Genomic DNA, 20,955 nt, shown 5'->3' with positions numbered 1-20,955 from the left:
TTTCTCATTTTCTCCCCCAAGTCGCCCCTCTATCCCTCTCTCATCTCCTCCACTCCCCCCTCGGATCTTCACCGATTCTTCACCGGTTTTGCGGATCGAGATGGCCCCGAAGAGAGAACCATAAGCTCCTCCAATCCCTCCAATTAGTTTTTGCAAACTTGCTTCTGATTTGACGCATTATTTGCTTGAAATCCCTCATATTTTTGAACTTAGATTGGTTTTTTTCACCTAAGATTGATTGTAGTTGTAGTTCTTAGTTCTTTAGTAACTAGTGGTATTGGATATGAACTCTAATTAATAGTTCATATGTTAGTGTGAAGATGAACCCTAGTTCATAATTTTTTTTGTTAAAAAAATTATGATGTAATATTGATATGAGGATGAACCCTAGTTTGATGATGCATGTTGATATGATGATATGATCTAGTGTGAAGATGAACCCTAGTTTGATGATGCATGTTGATATGATGATATGAAGATGTTGTTTGGAAAAAATTATTTAAAAATATGATGATATGATGTATGTTGGAGGATTTTTTTTTTGATATGATGCATGTTGATATGATTTGATCCATCATGTGTAGTAGATGTTGTTGGAGAAATATGCTTAAAATTTTATGTTGATATGATGCATGTTGATACGATTTGAGTTCATTTTTTGTTTATGTATGCTATATGCTTATGGTGCTTTTGTTTACGAAATTTTATTAAGGCGGCCACCTCTTGCGGACAACATCGGCCCACGGTACTCCATGCTGGACTGGGCATTCGACAAGGGTCATCGTGCCCGTTTCATAGAGAACGGAGAGGTAAGTGATATGAATGAAATTTTGATCAAAGTTTTCGGATTGATGAAAATGATTGCCTAACTTTTGGCGTTCACTTTTTGACAGATGCTCCAGCCACTGCGCATGAGGGGTCACGGGGTTCATGGGCATATGGACTACGACGAGCGCTACGCGCCGTTCTTCAAGAAAGCCCGGCTGTTGGGTTTCGTGTTGCAGTTCAAGCGTCAGCCGCCGATGCTTGTCCACGTAGCTCTCACAGCTCTGATTGACCGGTGGCGACCGGAGACCCATTCTTTCCATCTGCCATGCTGGGAGATGACGGTGACCCTCGAGGACTGGGGGATGATTACTGCCATGCCGATCGAGGGTCATGCACTCACCGGTCGAGTGGAGAGGACCAACTGGCAGCAGAGGGTTACCACCCTCATCGGCGACTGCCCCGGTGCCAAGAGTAACCGTACATCCGGTGTGCCGTTGAGCTGGCTCTCGGAGCACCGGAAGACATGCCCCCAAGGTGCAGATGAGGCGACTGTGGAGTTGTACGCTCTGTGGTATATTCTCTCAGAGGTCGTGTTTCCAGACAGCTCCGAGAACTCTGCCAACTGGGCGTATCTGTTCTTCCTAGCGGACTGGGATGCAGGGTACAGTTGGGGGACCGCATCTCTCGCCTACCTATACCGTTCGGTAAGAGAGTGTCTAATTGCCTACCTACCTACGAAAGGGTGTCCATGACATTTTCTTATATCTGATCCTCATTTGATGTTTTGCAGCTTGACGACGCAACGCAGAGGACGGGAAACAAGTCCAATATGGGTGGCTTTGTCTGGGCCTTCTTCGTTTGGATGTGGGAGCGGCTGCCGGTGGGGCGTCTGGAGAAGATGCCAAGACGCCCATGGAAAGACTATAGCGAAGATGGCGATGAGACTCGAAACCCCACCGTAGCTTACGAGTGGGACGTTGTCAAACTCTACACGCGCCTAAAAAAGACTTCGTACAAGACCTACACCAACGAGTTGGACGCTTTGACGCATACGCAGGTATATGAACTCGCTCAACACCTTTCTCTTTGATTCCACTTTTGACCGAGAGTGGGAACTTACCAATGTATATGTAATAGGTAAACTGGTGGCCGTATCGACAAGACCGAGAGTGGGACTTTGATCTGAACGTGATGTGCGATGCGGACCGTGGTCTCTGGCGGTGCATCGTGCCCATGATCTGTGTGTACGCCGTCGAGTGGCACTTGCCACACCGCGTGGCCATGCAGTTTGGGATTTATAGCATACCCCACCGGGCCAGCCCACCGATACCGGCGGCCACGCGCTTCACGTGTGAGCACTTTGTTCTCCGTGCCCATGATTTCATTACGCTTATCATGTTTTTTATGATGATCTCTTGCCTATGCCTTGCAGGATGAGCCGTAGAAGGATCAGTCGATCACAGACTGAGGAAAGGAGCATAAGACTCATGTGGCGGCGTGAGACCGACGGAGATACCGGAAAGACGTGGAGAGAAAAGTGACTCACTGGGATGCTTATCTAGGTCAACACATGAGGTGGTACGATGATGGCCAGAAGCACCGTCTCCATGGAGTATAGTCTGCGTGTACTCTCATCATCAAGCACCTACCGACGCTGCTTACCCAGAAACATGCATGGATGGATGTCAGTGCCTAGCTCTAGCTGTAAAAGGTGTATGCCACCCCCACGTGGTGTGCAGGCTCTAACCTCCGTATGGATTTATTAGTTCTCACTTCTCATCATATTTTTGTCAAAATTTGACCACGTATTTGACTAGCAAAGATATGAATACATGTCATCAAAAGTTATATTGCTGGATTCTTACTTGAATGTAGTTTTCAATATTATTGTTTTTGCAATGCATTACTTAAATTGTATACTTTAAAATTATGATCAAAATATGACCCGAAATACATTTGTAATCAAAGTCAGCCTCCTTGAGTTTTTCTTTTTCTCCACATCTCATCACCTCTCAGTTCATTTGAAATCGAAGTTACGTCCTTTACAAACAGAAGAAAAAATAGTAGGGATGGCCCATCCAAGAACTTTACATTGAAGAATCCTAATACCTAAGAGAGACACCCCACCAATGTATTTACCTAAATACACAAGCATACCGCATCATCATATAACTATGGATGGGATAAGACCCACATCGACATGCAATAATGCATGGGAAAAGACCCACAACCACATACAACCATGCATGAAAAAACATTACTTATATCCAGTAAATAGTTTACAGCTATACATAATAAAATATACTAAGTCGTATATATTTTTAATTTTAGTTCAGTCGTTATCAATACCCTAATATTTATATTCCACATAATCAAATCACATTAAAATAGATTGCAACTGCCCGATGTGCGCATTTTTTTGCTTGCTTGGCTTTGTGCGTCGGCCTTCTTCTAGCAGTCATCTGTCAGCATGGGCATATGTGGTTGGGCATCCTATGGAGCCAGCGGTGGTGGATGCTCAGTGGAGGTGCATCACACTTGGCCACCAGGCTTTGCATGCCAGGCTACTAATGCATCCCTTCCACATAATGGACCATCTTAGCTTGATATCCTTTGTGTTTCGGTGATGGTCAAGGTATCCCCCCACATCGGGCAGTTGTTAATTAGCATGCTCATTGTTTGCATTGGCATATGTTAGATGTAGCATCTGAACAAGTGCCCCGGTGTGTAGAGTTCACCTTGATCCATGATTCTGATGCCGATCAGGATATTGCAGTCGGATTTCTTCTCCGATAAGTTGGTGGTAGCAACATAGGAGACCTCGTCTTTGGTGGAGCTCTTCGAGTATCAAGTCTTGAATTCCGGGGTGAAAGCCCTAGGTTTGGCCATTTTGGATCGTTCTTGGTAGCACCGATTAACTTTCCTTTGTTGAAAGTGTTCTCTAGAGCTTACTCAATCTTTCTCTTTTGGGTGAAAACCTACAGTCTAGCCTATGTAGGTGGATCTGCGAATGTTTCATGCACTATTTCCTTGTTGGAGGCATCAATGTCGAGGAACCTTCTCATCGTCCACATATTGCCAATGATGTTGGTAGTAGTTGATACATTACTGCAGCGGGTTGTTCCTCTCACCCGTGATCCCTAAGGGTCCTATTCTTTTTTTCTTTCTTCCTTGGTTGTGTGCATCCTAACAGTGTTGAAGTCAGGTTTGTACTTATTGTTTTTCTTTTGTACCGATATAGTGCAACGTTATAAGTGTACACAATGCCACCCCCTCACTTGACTATGACATATTGCCATGTTGTCGCCACCCTGGCCACCGGCCCCTTTAAATTGCCCCACCTCCTGTTCTTCTACTGCGCCAACACCCCTCCTGCCTCCTCCACCTGTCCACCCACCCCGAACCCTCAACTTCTGACTCCCTTCCACCTGCGACGTAGTGTCGCGTCATCGCCGGCTTTAGGTCGCTCTGATTGAGGCCTCACCACGGTGCGGCCATCTCAGCCTCTAGGCCTCGCCATACTCCCGGTCGACTGACATAAGCAAAAATTTCAGTTGCCTATGTAATTAAAATTGCACATATAAATGTATCTGTATTCTCACCATCACAGTGGAGTCAGTTGTGAGCTTGTGCCTATAAACCTAACTGGCAAAGTTAATTAATGCTAAATCTCTGAAGCCATAACAAGTGAGCAGGCTAGGATTCTAGGTACTCCCATCCTTGGGGTGCTCCCTATGCTCCAACTTTAAATAAACCAATTTTAAATGTTTTAAAAAATTCTGGAAAAAAGTATGCATGTTTACAAGGAATGTGACTACAAGTCCTAAAAATTTCAGGTCCAAACTCTAAATGCACATTGAGAAACAAAAATATGAAATCTAGCATGAGTAATGTCATAAAAAGACAAAAGCAACATTTGACAGTATTCATATCTGAATTTGTCTTTTTTGTTTTTAATGTACATTTTGAGTTTGAACCTGAAATTTTTAGGGGTGTAGCCACATTCCTTTTGAACATTCACCAAATTTTTTTAGAATTTTTAAGACATTTAAAATTGATGTTTTAGACTTAGCGCATAGGGAGCACCCAAAAATGGGAGCGCCTGATATTTCCCCAGGATTTAGCTCAGTTGATACTTGGTACAAAGTATCCTTGAGTACCCTCAGTTGGATGGCGGTCGATATGTTATGTAATAGTAGTAGATGCAGGCAGGAGTCGGTCTACATGTCACGGACATGATGCATATATTCATGATCATTGCCTTAGATATCGTCGTAACTTTGCGCTTTTCTATCAATTGCCCAACAGTAATTTGTTTACCCACTGTATGCTTTCTTTCAAGAGAGAAGCCTCTAGTGAAAACTATGGCCCCCAGACCTATTTTTATCATATTATTTTTAGATCTATAAAACCAAAAAACCAAAAATACCTTGTTGCAATTTATTTACATTTACCTTATTTTGACTTTTATTTATCTTTTATACCTATCTCTATCATATCTCATCCTTACAAGTAACCGTGAAGGGATTGACAACCCGTTTATCGTGTTGGATGCAAGTATGTGTTTATTTGTGTAGGTGCAACCATTGATGACTTGTGTGTTCCTTCTACTGGATTGATACCTTCATTCTCAAACTGGGGAAACTAATTATCTCTACTTTGCTGCATCAGCCTTTCCTCTTCAAGAAAAAACCAACGCAAACTCAAGAAGTAGCACTCTTGTACTTCTCCAGTGCCAACACCCCTCCATCCACCTCGACCTGTCAACCCCTGACCCCTTCCACCTGAGACGTCATTGTCGTGTCATCACCGACATGGAGTCGTTCCTGGACAAGGCACCGCGTCGACGCCGCCATCTTCGGCCTCGAGGCCTCGCACTGCTCCCGAATCTACTGAGATAAGCGAAAATTTCAGTTGCATGTGAAATAGCAATTGCGCACACAAATTTATCCTTATTCTTACCATCACAGTGAAGTCGGCTGTGAGTTTGTGGGTATAAACCTAACTGGCAAAGTTAATCTTCTATATCTAAATAGCTAGCCCCCACTAACTATTTCTCTTAACATGCAAGCATGCCACATCATCGCGCAACATGCAAGAGAAAATGCCCACCATCACTACCATATGTTTCTCAACATGTAAGGATGCCACTTCATCATGAAACATGCATGGAAAAAAGACCATCTCAACATGCAAAAATACATGAGAATTTCATTTTATTATGCTATTTATATTGAATAAAAATTTTACAGCTATATAGTAATCAAATACTCCAACCATTCCATAATGTAGTGCATCACATTTTTTGAGATTTAAGTTTGACCATAAATTTAACCAACATGGACAACTACGGCGGAAGCATGATAGATACCTTTGAATTCACATTTGAAAGAAGTTTTCAAAGATATAATTTTTCAGTAAAATAATTTATGAATTATGGGTCTAATTTATGGTTAAAGTTGAATCTCAAAAAGAGTAAACGTACTACCTTATAAAATGGAGGAAGTATGAAATATTATATGTATTTCAGTTTTGTTTTTTATGTCATTACTTCAAATATTCATATTTCATACCATGAATCATATTAATATGTGTTGTAAACTATTCCCGCAACAACTTACGGGGTATCATCTCGTTCATATAAAACTCTAAAGCCATGACAAGTTGACAGGCTAGAATTCTAAATCAATTGGTAGTTGGCACAAAGTACCCTCGAGCGCCTTGGCCAACTGGCTGCAACAAGCACCCTTGCGCGCTACCTACTTTCTTTGTACGCATGCAAAGATAAAGTCAAGAGGCCGAATAATTCCAACCGGCCAAAGTCATCAGTGCATGCATGCACGCGTGCATGGCAGCGGCAAAGAATTCTTGGCTTATATATACACCTCGACGCTTCCATATACACCCGGCCAGCTACCTTCGCCTCCCTTCTCGCCATCCTTAATTTATCACGTTGACGAACACTAAGCTACTGAGCGAGCAAAAGCAACCATGTCCATTCGAAAAATATCCACCATCCTCGCCGTGCTCTTACCTACGTTTTGGACGGCCGCGACCGCCGTGCGCAGCTCGACGCTGCTCCTGGCGCGCTCGCACTCGTTGCCGTCGCCCAACGCCGGCGCGCCGCTCACCCAATGGGCGGCTTCCCTCGCCGCGCAGTCCGCCGCCGACGTGACACGCGTTGGCATGCTCGCGGCAGCCGTGCCTGCCAAACCCAAATCTGAGAGCAAAGGCCGGTCGTTCGTGCCGATCGCTTCGGGCCGGCAGATCCTCAGCATCAACAATTACGTGGCCCGCGCGCGGCTCGGCACGCCGCCGCAGACGCTGCTGGTTGCCATCGACCCCAGCAACGACGCCGCCTGGATCCCGTGCAGCGCCTGCGTCGGCTGCGCGCCCAAGTCGTCCCCGTCCTTCGCCCCGACGGACTCGCCCACGTACCGGCCCGTGCGGTGCGGCTGGCCGCAGTGCGCGCAGGTGCCGGGCGTCGCGTCCTGCCCCGGCGGCCCCGGCGCGTCGTGCGCGTTCAACATGTCTTACGGGTCGTCCACGCTCCAAGCCGTGCTCGGGCAGGACGTGCTCGCCCTCGAGGGCGGCGGCGCTGCGTCGTCGTACACGTTCGGGTGCCTCCGCGTGGTCACCGGCCAGTCCGTGCCGCCGCAGGGGCTCCTCGGCTTTGGGCGCGGGCCGCTCTCCTTTCTGTCGCAGACGAAGGACACCTACGGCTCGGTCTTTTCCTACTGCCTCCCGAGCTACAAGTCCTCTAACTTCTCCGGGACGCTGAGGCTTGGCAGCGCCGGGCAGCCGAAGCGGATCAAGACGACGCCGCTGCTCTACAACCCCCACCGCCCCACCCTGTACTACGTCGACATGATCGGCATACAAGTGGGCGGCAGGGCCGTGGCCGTGCCGGCATCGGCACTCGCGTCGTTCGACCCGGCTACAGGCACCGGCGGCACGATCGTGGACGCAGGCACCATGTTCACGCTGTTCTCGCCCCCCGTGTACGCCGCAGTGCGCGACGCGTTCCGGCGCAAGGTGCGGGCACCCGTATCGGCGCCGCTGGGCGGGTTCGACACGTGCTACAACCTGACCGGCAGTGGCGTGCGGGTGCCGAGCATCACGGTCGCGTTCGCCGGCGGGGCGGGGGCGGCCATGACACTCCCTGAGGAGAACGTGATGATCCACAGAACGTGGGGCGGCGTCGCGTGCCTGGCCATGGCGGCGGGCCCGTCGACTGGGGTGAACGCAGGGCTCAACGTGTTGGCCAGCATGCAGCAGCAGAACCACCGCGTGCTCTTCGACGTGGCCAACGCCCGGGTCGGGTTCTCGCGCGAGCACTGCACGGCCTGATCCATATAGGCGCGCGAAGGATGAGTAGTAGTAGTATAGGTTTTTTTTAACTTAGTAGTAGTATAGGTTTGTATTATACCATGCAAATTGGTGATTGTTTTGCGCATGGCACTAAGAAATGTTGTATCATACCACCAACTACAGCTCTCTTTTTTTATCCGCCCGAGCGAACCCTCTCTCCCCGACCCCGTGCCCCCCGCGCCGCCTCCCCGAGCGAGGCGGCCGGGGCGGCCTCCTCCCCCCTCTCCGTCCAGCACTCCCCCGCGCCTCCCCCTTACGACCGCCGCCGTCGGCTGGCGCGGCCGGGCGTTGCCCGCGCGGCGCCGTGGCGTGGCCGGCGGCGGCGGCCTCTTCCTTTCCCCGCCGCGGACGAGCGACTCGGGTGGGTTTGCTCTGGCGGCGGTGCAGCTCGGCGGCGGCGTTCCGGCCCATGTCAGGTGGCGGCGAGGCGGCGGCTGGATGCGAGCGCTGGCCGGCGGTGCCCTGCAGGCCCAGATCTGGGTCAGGGCGGGCCGGTTTGGATTCCACCTGGTCGCTTCTGGCTGGCCTGTCAAGCTTCTTGCGACGGGGGTGGTGGCTACTGTGCTGCATCGGCTGCAGCGCAGCAGCGGGAACTTCGCGGACCCGATCTGGGCCCGGCCGGGCAGTTGGCCTGGTGTGCTCCTGCTGCTGCGTCCGGTCTACTACCGCCTAAATCGGTGGAGGTTGTTCCCTCCCACGCAGCTGCGGTACCGTCGGCCCCTGTCTACGGCTGCTTTGGTTAGGTCCGGCCGGCCTCGCAGGGTTTGTCATGGTGAGACGTCAGTGGTGTCCTCAAGACTGTGCCGGCGCATGTTGGTGGGCGGCAAGCGTGGAGGAGCCGACGATTGGTCCTGGGGTGTGGGTGTATGGGTCGAGAGAAATCTATGTCGGCTCTTGTCGGCACCGACGAGGTGACGCCTGTGAGTGCCACCATCCTTCTTGAAGGGTGTCGGGTGTACCTCTTCCTCACTTCCCTATGTGTACCGTGAGAAATCCTAGGACCCGTCCGGGCAGCAGCGTCGTCCTTGTCGCAGTCTTTCTTGAAGGTGTTGCTTGGTACGCGGCAATTCGGCAGCATATGAGCGTGGTGGAATTCTCCGGAGGGCGCGGCGGTTGCGGGATACCGTCGCTTTTGTCGATCCGACGCTGTTGGCATTCTTTCTCTTATTTTTCTCTTGTTGTTCTTTTGGGCGTGACTGTGTTGTTTGCCTCAGCAATGATCGAACAGTTGTATCGGCTACTTGCTATATTAATATAGCGGGGCGAAAGCCTATTTCGAGGAGAAATGTTGTACTTCTGGTTCGAAATTTGCTCATAAAGTTGTCAAGTTGTACGTTTCTTCTGGGAGCCGGCAACTTTTCAGAGCTCGTCTGCTCAAGAAACTTTTCCATTTTAAATTTCCATTTATAAGACACATCACTTGAAATTGCCTCCATATATTCGCTAATATTGAAATTTGAATCAATTGCCCATCTAGCTCAGTTGGTAGAGCGCAAGGCTCTTAACCTTGTGGTCTTGGGTTTGAGCCCCAAGGTGGGCGATTATGTTTTTTTTAACTTGGTAAGCTTTTGATCAAACAAACTGCAATGCTTTGTATTTGTCTCCCTATAATATAACTAGGTGGAGTAAATACAAACCACAAATATTTGTTATAAAAGTTATCTTTCTAATCACCTTTTGCATCTCATACAAACCACAAATGTTCCTTTTTTTTGTAAACACAGTATGCAATGCTTCGTATTTGTCTACCTATAATATTACTAGGTGGAGTAAATACAAACCACAAATATTTGTTATAAAAGTGATGTTTCTAATGACCTTTTGCATCTCATACAAACCACAAATGTTCCTTTTTTGTAAACACAACGAAGACGCAGATGCTCATACATACGCACATACACTGTAACACTCATTCTTATGATCCCACCCACACATATCCTACCCCTATGATCACATTCGAGAGACTGAGTCGGCACATCATCTTGAGATTGACGAAGTAGCCACAGACTCCTTCGTAGTCGACCGGACGTCTCCTCTCACTGAACGCACAGCGCGGAAGGACTGTAATAAATGTAGGAAAATATGAGCACCAGTGTCATGTCTAGGGCTTGAACCCTAGTGGGCCGGGGATACCACAAATATTACTGATAAAGGTGATATATATAACCACCTTTTACATCTCGATTTTCTGCAAGAATCGTGCATTCAAAGTTACATGACACATAATTTGCACGAGGTGGACTACCCACAAAGATTTGGAAAGCTGCATGAGTGGGTGAACATTTGCACACACTTTGGCCGAAGATAAGAGGTCACAAGGTGAACCGACACGATAGATTTGACATTCAAAGTTTCATTACTGTATCGTCATTGGCAACTACCGCCAAGATCCCACGCTTTTTCCTTAGTGTACTCTCATTCGCAACCACTGCCAAGATAATCAGACGTTTTGGAAGATAAACACACGATAGGGTTTCTTTGTCAAGATTAACGTACTAGACCGAGCCATGAGATTTTTCTTCCTAGTATGGTAGATGCCATTACCATCGAGATGTCAATGTCATTACCATCACCTCTCACAAAGGTTGCAATACTGCAAATTTAGCTCACCAAACACGCGGAGGTTAAAGAAGAAGGCAACATAAAAGAAAATTTCATAGAATATACGGCGAGGCGGCGTGCGCCTCTACTTCTAATCCTCAATCATACTCAAGTTGTTCCAATCTATGATTTTTTAGGATGGTTCCAATCTATTCTTGACCTCCCCACCGCATCAACCCCAACCTATGATCAATGCGAGTATGAGGTGCGAGGAACTTTTTAGTGTTTGTCTTCTCAAAAATTCCCATTTTAAACATTCGCGTATACTTCACATGCTAAAAATTTCCTGAAGTATAATTTCAAAATTTTAAATTAGGCTAGATTGTCTGTCCAGCTCAGTCGATAGAGCGCAAGGCTATTAACCTTTTGGTCTTGGGTTCGAGCCCCAAGTTGGGTGACATATTTTTTTAGTTTAATTTGATTTTAGTAGAATTTGACTAGAGTTATGCCATTAGCATCGAGGTGTCAATGAGATTCCAATCTCCTCTCGCAAAAGGTTGCAACCTACTCCTCAAAGCACCAAAACCCAAACATAAAACACCCATTACAGTCAGAGGCAGGTCCCGGAATTCAATTTTGGGTGTTCAATTTATTTCACCCTAACTAAGAAGCCAACTGGTTCACCGCAATACCAATACATATAAAAATTGTTCACAATAGCAACAATATCTCAAAAGGTTAAGAAAATTACAGAATAGAGACGAAAAATACAACACGACCATACACTTTGTCATGGCCTGAAAGCGAGATATGACAACATCATTGTGCACTTGAAGACGAATTTCATCATCCTTCACTTGAAAGATCCTGACAGGCGGCTCGTCCATGGCCTGTGTGCGTCATGTATGAAGCCACTCATTGGTGCTCTTGGGCTCACTATTACTTCTGAAATGGGCTACAAGTAGGCCTATAGGCCGTAGGTTAGTATATCTGTGATATATTACGTGTGTGTACACACAATTATTTTTAGAAAATTTTAGGTGTACATGTACAACCATGACACATGGTGGATCCGCTAGTGATTGCAGCACATTGAAGAACAAAACCGCAAATTTGACCAACCAAACACGCTAAGGTTAAAAAAGAGACCGACAGAAGTACAAATTTCGAAGAAGTGACCGACAAAAGTACAACAAGAAAATACGGCGCGGCTGATGCACGTCTACTTCTATCCCTCAATCATGTGCAAGTACGCAAGTTGTTCCAATCTATTATTGACCTCCCCACCGTTTTAATCTCATTTATATTTCAATCGTTGTTATTTGTTTCATAACAGGCCAGTTGTCTTTTATTTTACATTTTTGCAGGAAGAGTTGTTATGGTTTGAATTACAATTTGTACCCTGATTTTTCCATCAGGCCGAACTGCCGAAGTAGTTGCAGAGTGCATTATTATCTCCACTAGCATTGGTTCTTATTGTCATTATTTATTTTCGCCCAATCAAAGCATCAAAAGTTTATGTTTGACCACTACAGTGTTGTTCTCTGAAGAGTGACAGGGAAAGGCTTCGGAGAAGCTGGCGAGCCAATGATGGGATTAAGAAGTTACCTCGAGACCCCACAAATGGCGCTGTCATGGTGGTCGCCGTCGCCTTTGAAGTGCTAACGGAGACTAGAGGTCTCCCATAGCCGCCCGCGCCACTAGTCCACTAGAGTAGAACAGAGTGCCGAGCCAACTTCGCCCAAGAGCCAAGAAGCTTCCGAGCTCCCTCAGTTCCCCCACGAGAAACACCCTTCCGCTGAAGATCAAGCTGCAGCGGCGAGCGATGGCTCTAGCCCGGAGGTTCCTGTTCCTCTTCCCTGCCGCCGTCCTGACATGGCTCGCCTCGGCCTCCGCGTCGCCCTTTCTGTCGGGTCCGTGCTCTGCTCCCTACTGCGTACTAGTACTAGTATTTTGCTTCTTGAAGCGGATTGTGATGGGTTCGTTCTGTTCTCTTGATGCTTGAGCAGACAGAGTATTCCAGGCCAGCACCGGATCCACGGGGAGGAGCTTGCTGCAGACCAAGAGGGGTACGTAGTTTGACCTCTTCTTCTTGCTAAGTTTAATCCATGGCGGTTTAGGAGCATCATGTATGGAGGGATTTGGTCAGATTTTAGTGATGCTAGAGAGAATTTGGTTGGAAGTGATGGTGTTGGATAGCACTCCAGTGTTACCTGCTTGGATTGATTTCGGCGTATGCCTGCTTGACGAACTGAGATGTTCTGCAACCAGCTGCATTTGATGGTGCAGTGCACGCACTCAAGATACTGAATTCACATGCTTGTTAACTGAATATAGCCTCTTGCTTGTGCCCATCGGCCATTCACATGCTTGTTAACTGAATATAGCCTCTTGTTAACTTGAGCCCATATGCGGTTAGGATTGACAGGGCTGGTGTGAAGTTCCTGGGCTTATAAAAACAGAGTTCAGTGGTGAACTACCAATGGAAATTACAGACTATCGTTCAGTAGTAAAAGCTGGGACTCTAAATTTCAAATTTCCATAGTACATCAGTAACAACTTGGATTCTGTATGTCCAGATAGCTATTATGCAAATGTGCACCTGAAAAAATATTGCAAACAATTAGCTGATATTTTCAACTCTAGCTGTATCCGGAACAACTTATCGAAAGAGCAACCATAAGTAGTACATTACCTGGGTATTTTCAACCAACGTAACAGTAAATGCATATTTTTTAGATAGTATACTTCTCACCATGTTCAAGACTTTCAACACCTTCTTCTGATATGCTTCTCTTTATTCATGTGCATGCTTATCAGACTGCCCTATAGACTTTGAGTACCAGAACTACACAATCATCACAAGCAGGTGCAAAGGGCCACAATCGCCCCCTACGGAATGTTGTGATGCTTTCAAGAAATTTGCATGCCCATTTGCCGTGTACATCAACAACCAGAGCACTAACTGTGCAGACACAATGTTAACCTACATCAACGGCCGTGGCTCATACCCAGCAGGAATGTTCGCTGCCGAGTGCCTAAAAGGCAAGCAAGGGGTTTCTTGCGAAGGCATCCCAGGGATAGACACCGGCGTGCCAAGCGGCGGGCGACGAGCTCACGGGATTTCAGGTCGTTTGATCGCTCTCTTGTGTGGACTAGGAGGATTGCTGTTCCATTGAGTGATACCTTGCACTTCTCCAAAGATGGAATGTTTGTCGGTTGGAAGTTGTAAGTAGTAAGGCTCATTTGCTTCTCCTTGACGCTCTCTTGGTGTAGTGACTGGACAATTGGCTTTTCCAAGCGATATCTCTTCAGAAACTCCTTAATACTTGACTAACACCTCTTAAAAATGCATTTGGTTACTATTCCGAATATTCCATTGATATAATGTGTCCATTTGTTACAGAACAACATGACATCTTGACATGCAACATTATATGATCACATCATGCTATTGATAGTGTAACTGATCATCATGTGTTCATTTCTTACTGCATTGTATTGTTCATGTAATTTTTATGTAGTGCCTTTTGGATATGTTTTTCCAGGTAGTACTGCAATCGAGATAGTGTCTTAGAGCATCTTCAGCCGTGCCCTTCACACATAGGTGCATCATGTTCATAACACTATCCCGAAGATCTTTGAGCCTTGTTTCAAAGCATCCACCTTGTGCCCTCCAGTGTGGTAGACAAGCCCAACATAGCAAATAGGAACAATCACGAAATGATGTGCAGGGAACTAGCTTAATTTCTCGTGGAAAGCTTTGGTTTTCGTTTTCTCAAAAAGCCTCCCTATGATAAAATTATGCCTATTTTACTTTATGTCGGCATGACTTGGGAACAAGAAGTCAAGTAAGGTAAATTTTGAAAATTCATCGAACTGCCCATCTATCTGTTGGTAGAGCGCAAGGCTCCTAACCTTGTGATCTTTGGTCCGAGCCCCCCAAGGTGGGCGACCATTTTTTTTCTCAATACTTCTGTAAGCAAAAATTTTACCTTCCCGTAGAATTTGGACAGTTTGGTCTAAGTTTTTTTAGGCAAATTTGTTCTACTAAGATATTTTTAGAAGCTTTCTAAAGTTATGTATTTTCAAATACACAAAGTGCATTGTTTCACATTAGTTTTTTAGTGCAGAACCGGCCTTTATCACCGGTTCGTAAGGGCCTTTAGTGTCGGTTCTGCAACCGGCACTATGGAGTGGAGACTAAAGGCCCCCCCCCCTTTAGAACCGGTTTGGCATGAACCGGCGCTAACGTGCCACCACGTGGCACGAGCCAGGCCCGGGTGCGTGTAGGACATTAGTACCGGTTGGTAACACCAACCGGTACTAAATGTTTGGGTGTGTTTTGGTTTTAATTTTTATTTTTCCTTTAGTTTTGTGTTTTCAATTTAATTTAATGATTGTTTTACATTATAATGAGTTGTTAAATCATTAGGTGAAAGTACCGCAGATTAGTTTCGACTGGATGCATGTGGATCCTAGCTAAGTGATCAAGTATATGCCATATCCATATTACTTGGTCACTTAGTGATCTAAGTAATATGGATATGGCATATACTTGATCACTTAGTGATCTAAGTAATATGGATATGGCATATACTTGATCACTTAGCTAGGATCCATCCAGTTGAAACTAATATGCGGTTTCTTTCATAAATGATATAATAACTCATCATCATCATCATCATCATCACATTATAAGCGTTCATAACACCAGAAAAGAAAATCACTCTTTGAGATTAAGTTCAGGACGAAGAACACGGACACGCATGAGAGGACAACAAGTACTAAGAGCATGATAACTAGCTAAATCACTCCTGCTGCTCTCACTCAGGTAAAATAGCATAGAACATGTATAGCTCTCCTGATTCATCATATTGGAGCATGCAGATGAACCTGTCTCCTAATTGTGGGTTGCGCTTCTGATTGCTGGCCCATAGTACTTCTCTGCGATCGTTAACAATTTTGCTCCAATCTTTCACTATTAAGCATTCATCGCTTTCAAAAATCCTGAATGCACTCATGTGCACTGTAGGATATCTTGGCCGTAAGCTAACAATTTACATGCAACCTTTAGTCTCGATCCACTGAGGCACAACTGTCATCGGGAGTCCCTGTTGAAGAACATCGTGTAGTAATTAATATACTTAGCAATGAAAGTTTAGCTTGAAAAATAATGTATGCAAAAGATGCACTGAGGACTAATAGTAAAAATCTTACCATCTTTCCTAAATACATGTGACTGTAGTTCAATACGATCACTATTGGTCGCATGTTTTGAGTGCTAAGATTTTCAAATTCAGGAAAATGATTTCTCTTAACAGCATCAAGATCCTCAAGCCATGATACATAATGACTTATCTCCTCGCAGTTTAGTTCAGCTCCGGGACAGTAGTAGGTCCTGTCTACCAAGCGCCGGACATGTTTGCTTAAATGGAAATAAGCTGTCAATATAAATTAGTTGAGAACTATTTTTGAATAAACAATATCAAAGACATAAATATGGTTAAGAAACTCACATAATGGTAGAACTGAAGGCGTCTGCATATCGACCCAGATGTCTCTGTTACCTTTAATATCATCTTCCGGATGAATATCATCTTCCGGACAAAGAGATCACGGACCTGAAGCAAGACCGGCAGCATTGGTGTAGAGACTCATTGCTATGACTTTTATGTGAGGTCAAAGGACATAGGGGACAGCGGCTACGTGTGTTTTAAAAAGCACGTTCACTTTCCGTGGATTAAACCACGACTTTCTTTAACTTTGTGGTTCACCATCCTTGTTCCCTACTACGGGAACAATAGTAAATATCCTGGTTACGATCCGAGCTTGTCTTAATATGTAGTACCCATAATTGTCACCCGGCAAAGGCATGTCATCAATAATAATGCACAGGATGGTGGTGCTGTCTGGCGTTGTGGCGGCGTCGATGGCAGAGAGACCTGGCACGGTTCATGCAACAGTACAGCTCTGAAGATGGATTGATGGTACGTGGCTGCGGCGGCCTCATACCCGGCAGGGGTCCTGGTTGAAGAGCACGCCGGACTGGTGGGTGCCCATACCCGGCAGGCGTCCTGGTTGGGACCTCAGGTCTTAGATGTTAGGTTTGACTGTGAGGTCTGTTTGGTATTAGGCCCAGACTATCAGCGCCCCTTCATCAGTTAGATAGGAGTAGCGACAGAGGTTGAGAAGATGGTGGCTTTGGTCTTACTGTTGTACGACTTTGTAAGGTCTTGTATTAATAATTAATAAATTGGCCGTATGCATCGTCCAGATGCAGAGGCCGGGGGTCTTCCTCCTTTTCGAAAAAATCAATAATAATGCACATGTGGGCAGCATGGTGACCACATGTGAGGAGGACTCCCTGTGTAGTGCTTATGCTACTACAGCATGACAATCACGTCTGGCAAATTAGTATCATCAAAACTGAAAGAATTACCCACGTCGATCAATTATATCCCCTTGGATCAATTCATCACATGGAGGCCAACGCATATTCTATTCCAATATTCTTACAAAAGTCTGTCTGTGAAGCCACCATTCACATCGACACCTCATCCGCACACATGCTGCCTCATCTGCTCCTCATCCAAATAATTCGATTAGTTCAAGCTTCCGTATGCTTGAATATTATTTTCTCTGTTCGTCTCGCTTGGAAACCTTGTACAATGATTCTGATGTAGGAAGGGTATGATCATATTTTACTGATTAGCAATTAAAAGACAACATATCATGTCCCTTATCTCATGCTTTGTGGGAGGTTGTTGCACACTAGTTGCCGGCAGTGTTGTCCATATATTCTCCAAGTTCGTCAACTTGAAGATATCCCTACATTACACAGCGTCATCCTTTTCATTAATATGAAGCCCAATGACCGTGCGAGTCGCGTGGAGGAGCCAAGGCAAGCTATTGGATGGATTCTGGTTTGTGGTTGATGCAAACATGTGAAGCTTTTTATTTTTACATGTAAGTGAAGCTAAATGCAAGTATGTGAAGTTGTTTTTTTACATTTACGTGAAGCTGTTTCTTTTTACCTGGCTGATCTATCTTTTTTTTTTTGCTTGGCTGATCTTTTTTCTTTCTAACGGGTGTGAGGGCTAATCGATCCATTTAGTAATTTTTTTACCTATACGTGAAGGTAGCATTGGTCACTGCTTTTATATGGGAAAACACTCCTTTTAAACCGACTGATTCCAAGTCTCCTTCAAGCCGCCTCATGCGCCTCCCACGTGTCTTTTATGGGACCCACGTTGCTCTTATCCTCTTCCTGCTTCCTCTGGTCGAAACGTCTCAACCACACACGCATCTCATTCCCTTCGTCACCCGTTGCCGCTGCAATCTGCCGTCGCCTTGCATCGCAGCTCCCGTCGCCGTCGAGCTGCATCGCAGCACCCGCCGTAGGCGACGGCGCCGCCCCGCGCACATCCCGTGTTGCATCGCAGCCTTTCGCCATGGCCGTCGGCGCTGCATCACAGCTTTCGCCATGGCCACCGGCGCTGCATTGCAGCTTTCGCCATGGCCGCCGGCGTCATCTCGCGCTGCGTCGCACCACCTGTCTCCGGCAACGTTTCTTCTGAGCATCCTCCATGGCCGCCGGTGCTGCATCGCAGCTTTCGCCGTCGTCGCGTGCTGTCTTGGAGTTTCCGCCATGGACGCCGTGCTGCGTCGCAGCACCCATCGCTGCCAAACGTTGCACCGCAGCATCCGCCATGGCCAGCGCTGCATAGATTCCCAACTTCCGCCGTCTTCAGCATGCGCTGCTTCGCAGCACCCGTCGCTGCCAATGGAGCTTCGCCGGTCGGTCGTTGGTGTTGCAATGAAGCTCCGTCAAGGCCGTCGAGTGCTTCAATGGAGCTTCGTTGGAGGGCCACCAGTGCTACAATGGAGTTTCGCCGGTGGCGGTGCTGCAGGGGGAGGCACTGAGGGTGTTGCAAGGGGCCGGCTCCCCGGCCGCCCGCAGTGGTGGTTCTGGTGCCAACGGTAGCGGCGTTGCTACAAGGTTGAACATGGCACTGCGAGCCTGGTTGGGATGTCTTGCCGGAGCTCGCCGCCGTAGCCAGGGCTCCCGTGTGCGTGGAAGAGGATCGAGAGCGTGGGGAATTTTCGTCACAGGTGGAGGACGAAGCTGCCGCATGCGTTGCGTAAGAAAGACCAATCCAACGCCTGTGGGGGCCTGAATCAAATGGCTGACGAGCCGACTGATTTTCTCCTGAAATCAGTCAGCTTACGCCTAGCAGCGCCCACTTTTATATGTACGTGGAGCTACCCTTGGATTGGAGTTGGGGCTGATGGACCTTTTTTTTTAATTGGAGTCTGGTCGGTCTTTCTTATGGAATGGCTTGGGGGCTCATCAACTTTTATTTGACGTTACATGCGTACAGGCTAAGGAAAACTGTAGTTTTTTTTCTTTTTGAGAAGGAGCGCTCTTAGATCTGATCCATTAATTACGACTTTTAAGTGATGAGCCCACCAAATCAACGATCGGATGTTTCTAATTAATTATCGTGGGATTTTCTAACTTAATTCTCTATTATCTGGTTAACCCATCAAATATTTTCGAAAAGTCTAACACCCACACGTGTGGGCGTTAGCCAACTCGCGCACACGCATCCGTTGCCGTTTAGTAGCTACTGCACGAATCTTGACACGATCTGGCTGATTTCGTGTGTCACGTAGGACAGGACAAGTCGATTGTGTGGTGTGTAAGAGGGGTCGCCCGCACGCCGGTTTCCTCTCCGCGGTCAACGGTTGCCACTCGGGGGCGTGCGGTGGGACTGCGGTTGTGCCCGCACGCGTCGCCCGAATGCGGTTGCCGTCTAGCACGACATACTTCACACCCCCATCGTGCGTGGTTCCATTTACTCCCCCCACTTCTCTACTCACCCAACCCACCATCCGCAGCAATTCATTCGATTGGAGGAGAAGCCGATAGGAGGAGGAGGCGGCAGAGGCGGAAGAGTCGACAGCATTCGCGGCCGTCGGTGAGGCTCGCCGGACTAGAGAGTCTACGCCGGAGTGCCCGCAGCTTGAAGGTAGTGCTCCTCCCCGCGCTGACATTCCTCCCTGCATTTTCCCCTCTCCCCTCTGCGGTGGATTTCTCCACTCGAGATTCATAGTGATTACGGCATAACCGCGGTGCTCCGGCGTTCCCGTCGGCGGCGGAGTCCCGTGTTTGCCGTTTAGGATGGCATTGCGTAGGTTCGTTGCCGCCGCGGTGGCAGTGATGCCGGTGTGGCTCGCCATGTCCGCAACCACATCCGGGTGTTGCGGTTCGATTTGAGCCGGCGTTTTTGTAGTTGTTAGTCATGCATTGCCCTGAAATGCTATTGCCATTGGTGCAGAAAGTTTTTTGTTGGTTAATTTCAGGGTTTGATAGTTGGGATTGAACCCTAGATCTAGGTAGTTGTGTTTCAAAGTGAATTACAAAGGCAGCCATAGTAGTTCCAGGAACTGTATGCACTGGAAGGCCACTAATTTCGTGATCAACCGTGTCAGTTGCCACAAACATGCTTGCCATGTGGCAAATAATTTTGTGAACACACAATGGCTGTTGCCATAATGGGGTAAATTCACTGTATTGTAAACTGAATTTGCGTTTTGCCTTCTGACTTGTGATATATGAACATACATGGCAACTCGTTTTTAATACGAGGTCAGGGTGTGTGTTTGCCAGATTTACATGCTGTCTGGTGGATGTTTTTATGCACTTTTTGAGTTGTCCTGCACTTTTAACATGGCAATTTGAACCTACCACACTTGCCTGCGAAGATATGGCAACTCATTTTTATATCAGGACAGGGTGTCAGTTGCCACATTATATGTTTGTGCATTGTAGTATGTGTCCCTTTTTGTTTCTAGTTTCTTTTGCGTTAACATGGCAACTTCAACATTTTGTTAAATTGCCTTATGAACTGTAGATGTTCAATGAAGCCAATGTGTTTAGTTGCCACATTTATCGTTGGACAATCGTAGGGGGTGTGGGTGTTCATAGTTACGTGCTGTCTTGAAATGCTATTTTGCGAGCAGTGCAGGAAGTTTTTTGTTGATGAATTTTAGGTTATGATAGTTGCCAATGAACCCTACACTAGTAGAAAAAGGGGCTTTTACCCCGGTTGGTAAGGGCCTTTTGTCCCGGTTTTCGAACCGGGACTAAAGGGTCGTTACTAAAGCCCTAACCCTTTAGTCCCGGTTCTTACACGAACCGGGACAGAAGGTCCTCCACGTGGCCGCTGCTGCCAGCCCAGGCAGGGGGGCCTTTGGTCCCGGTTGGTG

The 20,955-nt window shown here is 46.9% G+C and overlaps 2 protein-coding genes and 1 non-coding gene across 3 annotated transcripts; all 3 read left to right on the top strand.

The window, feature by feature from the left end:
- Positions 1-6,691: 6,691 nt before the first annotated feature.
- On the top strand, positions 6,692-8,247 carry LOC123075721 (aspartyl protease AED3-like). The gene has a single exon (XM_044498260.1). It carries the CDS (start codon positions 6,760-6,762, stop codon positions 8,116-8,118), a length of 1,359 nt encoding a protein of 452 aa, XP_044354195.1. The 5' UTR covers positions 6,692-6,759; the 3' UTR covers positions 8,119-8,247.
- A 1,359-nt stretch (positions 8,248-9,606) lies between these two features.
- TRNAK-CUU (transfer RNA lysine (anticodon CUU)) lies at positions 9,607-9,679 on the top strand. Its single transcript has one exon. It is a non-coding gene; the product is annotated as a tRNA-Lys (tRNA).
- Positions 9,680-12,320: 2,641 nt separating this feature from the next.
- LOC123075720 (GPI-anchored protein LLG1) lies at positions 12,321-14,127 on the top strand. Its single transcript, XM_044498259.1, has 3 exons — positions 12,321-12,593; positions 12,690-12,749; positions 13,501-14,127. Exons 1-3 carry the CDS (start codon positions 12,506-12,508, stop codon positions 13,857-13,859), a joined length of 507 nt encoding a protein of 168 aa, XP_044354194.1. The 5' UTR covers positions 12,321-12,505; the 3' UTR covers positions 13,860-14,127.
- Positions 14,128-20,955: the final 6,828 nt, after the last annotated feature.

Source organism: Triticum aestivum, chromosome 3D (assembly GCF_018294505.1).
Source record: "Triticum aestivum cultivar Chinese Spring chromosome 3D, IWGSC CS RefSeq v2.1, whole genome shotgun sequence".
NCBI lineage: Eukaryota > Viridiplantae > Streptophyta > Magnoliopsida > Poales > Poaceae > Triticum > Triticum aestivum.
This window is presented reverse-complemented; position numbering and strand designations above follow the sequence as displayed.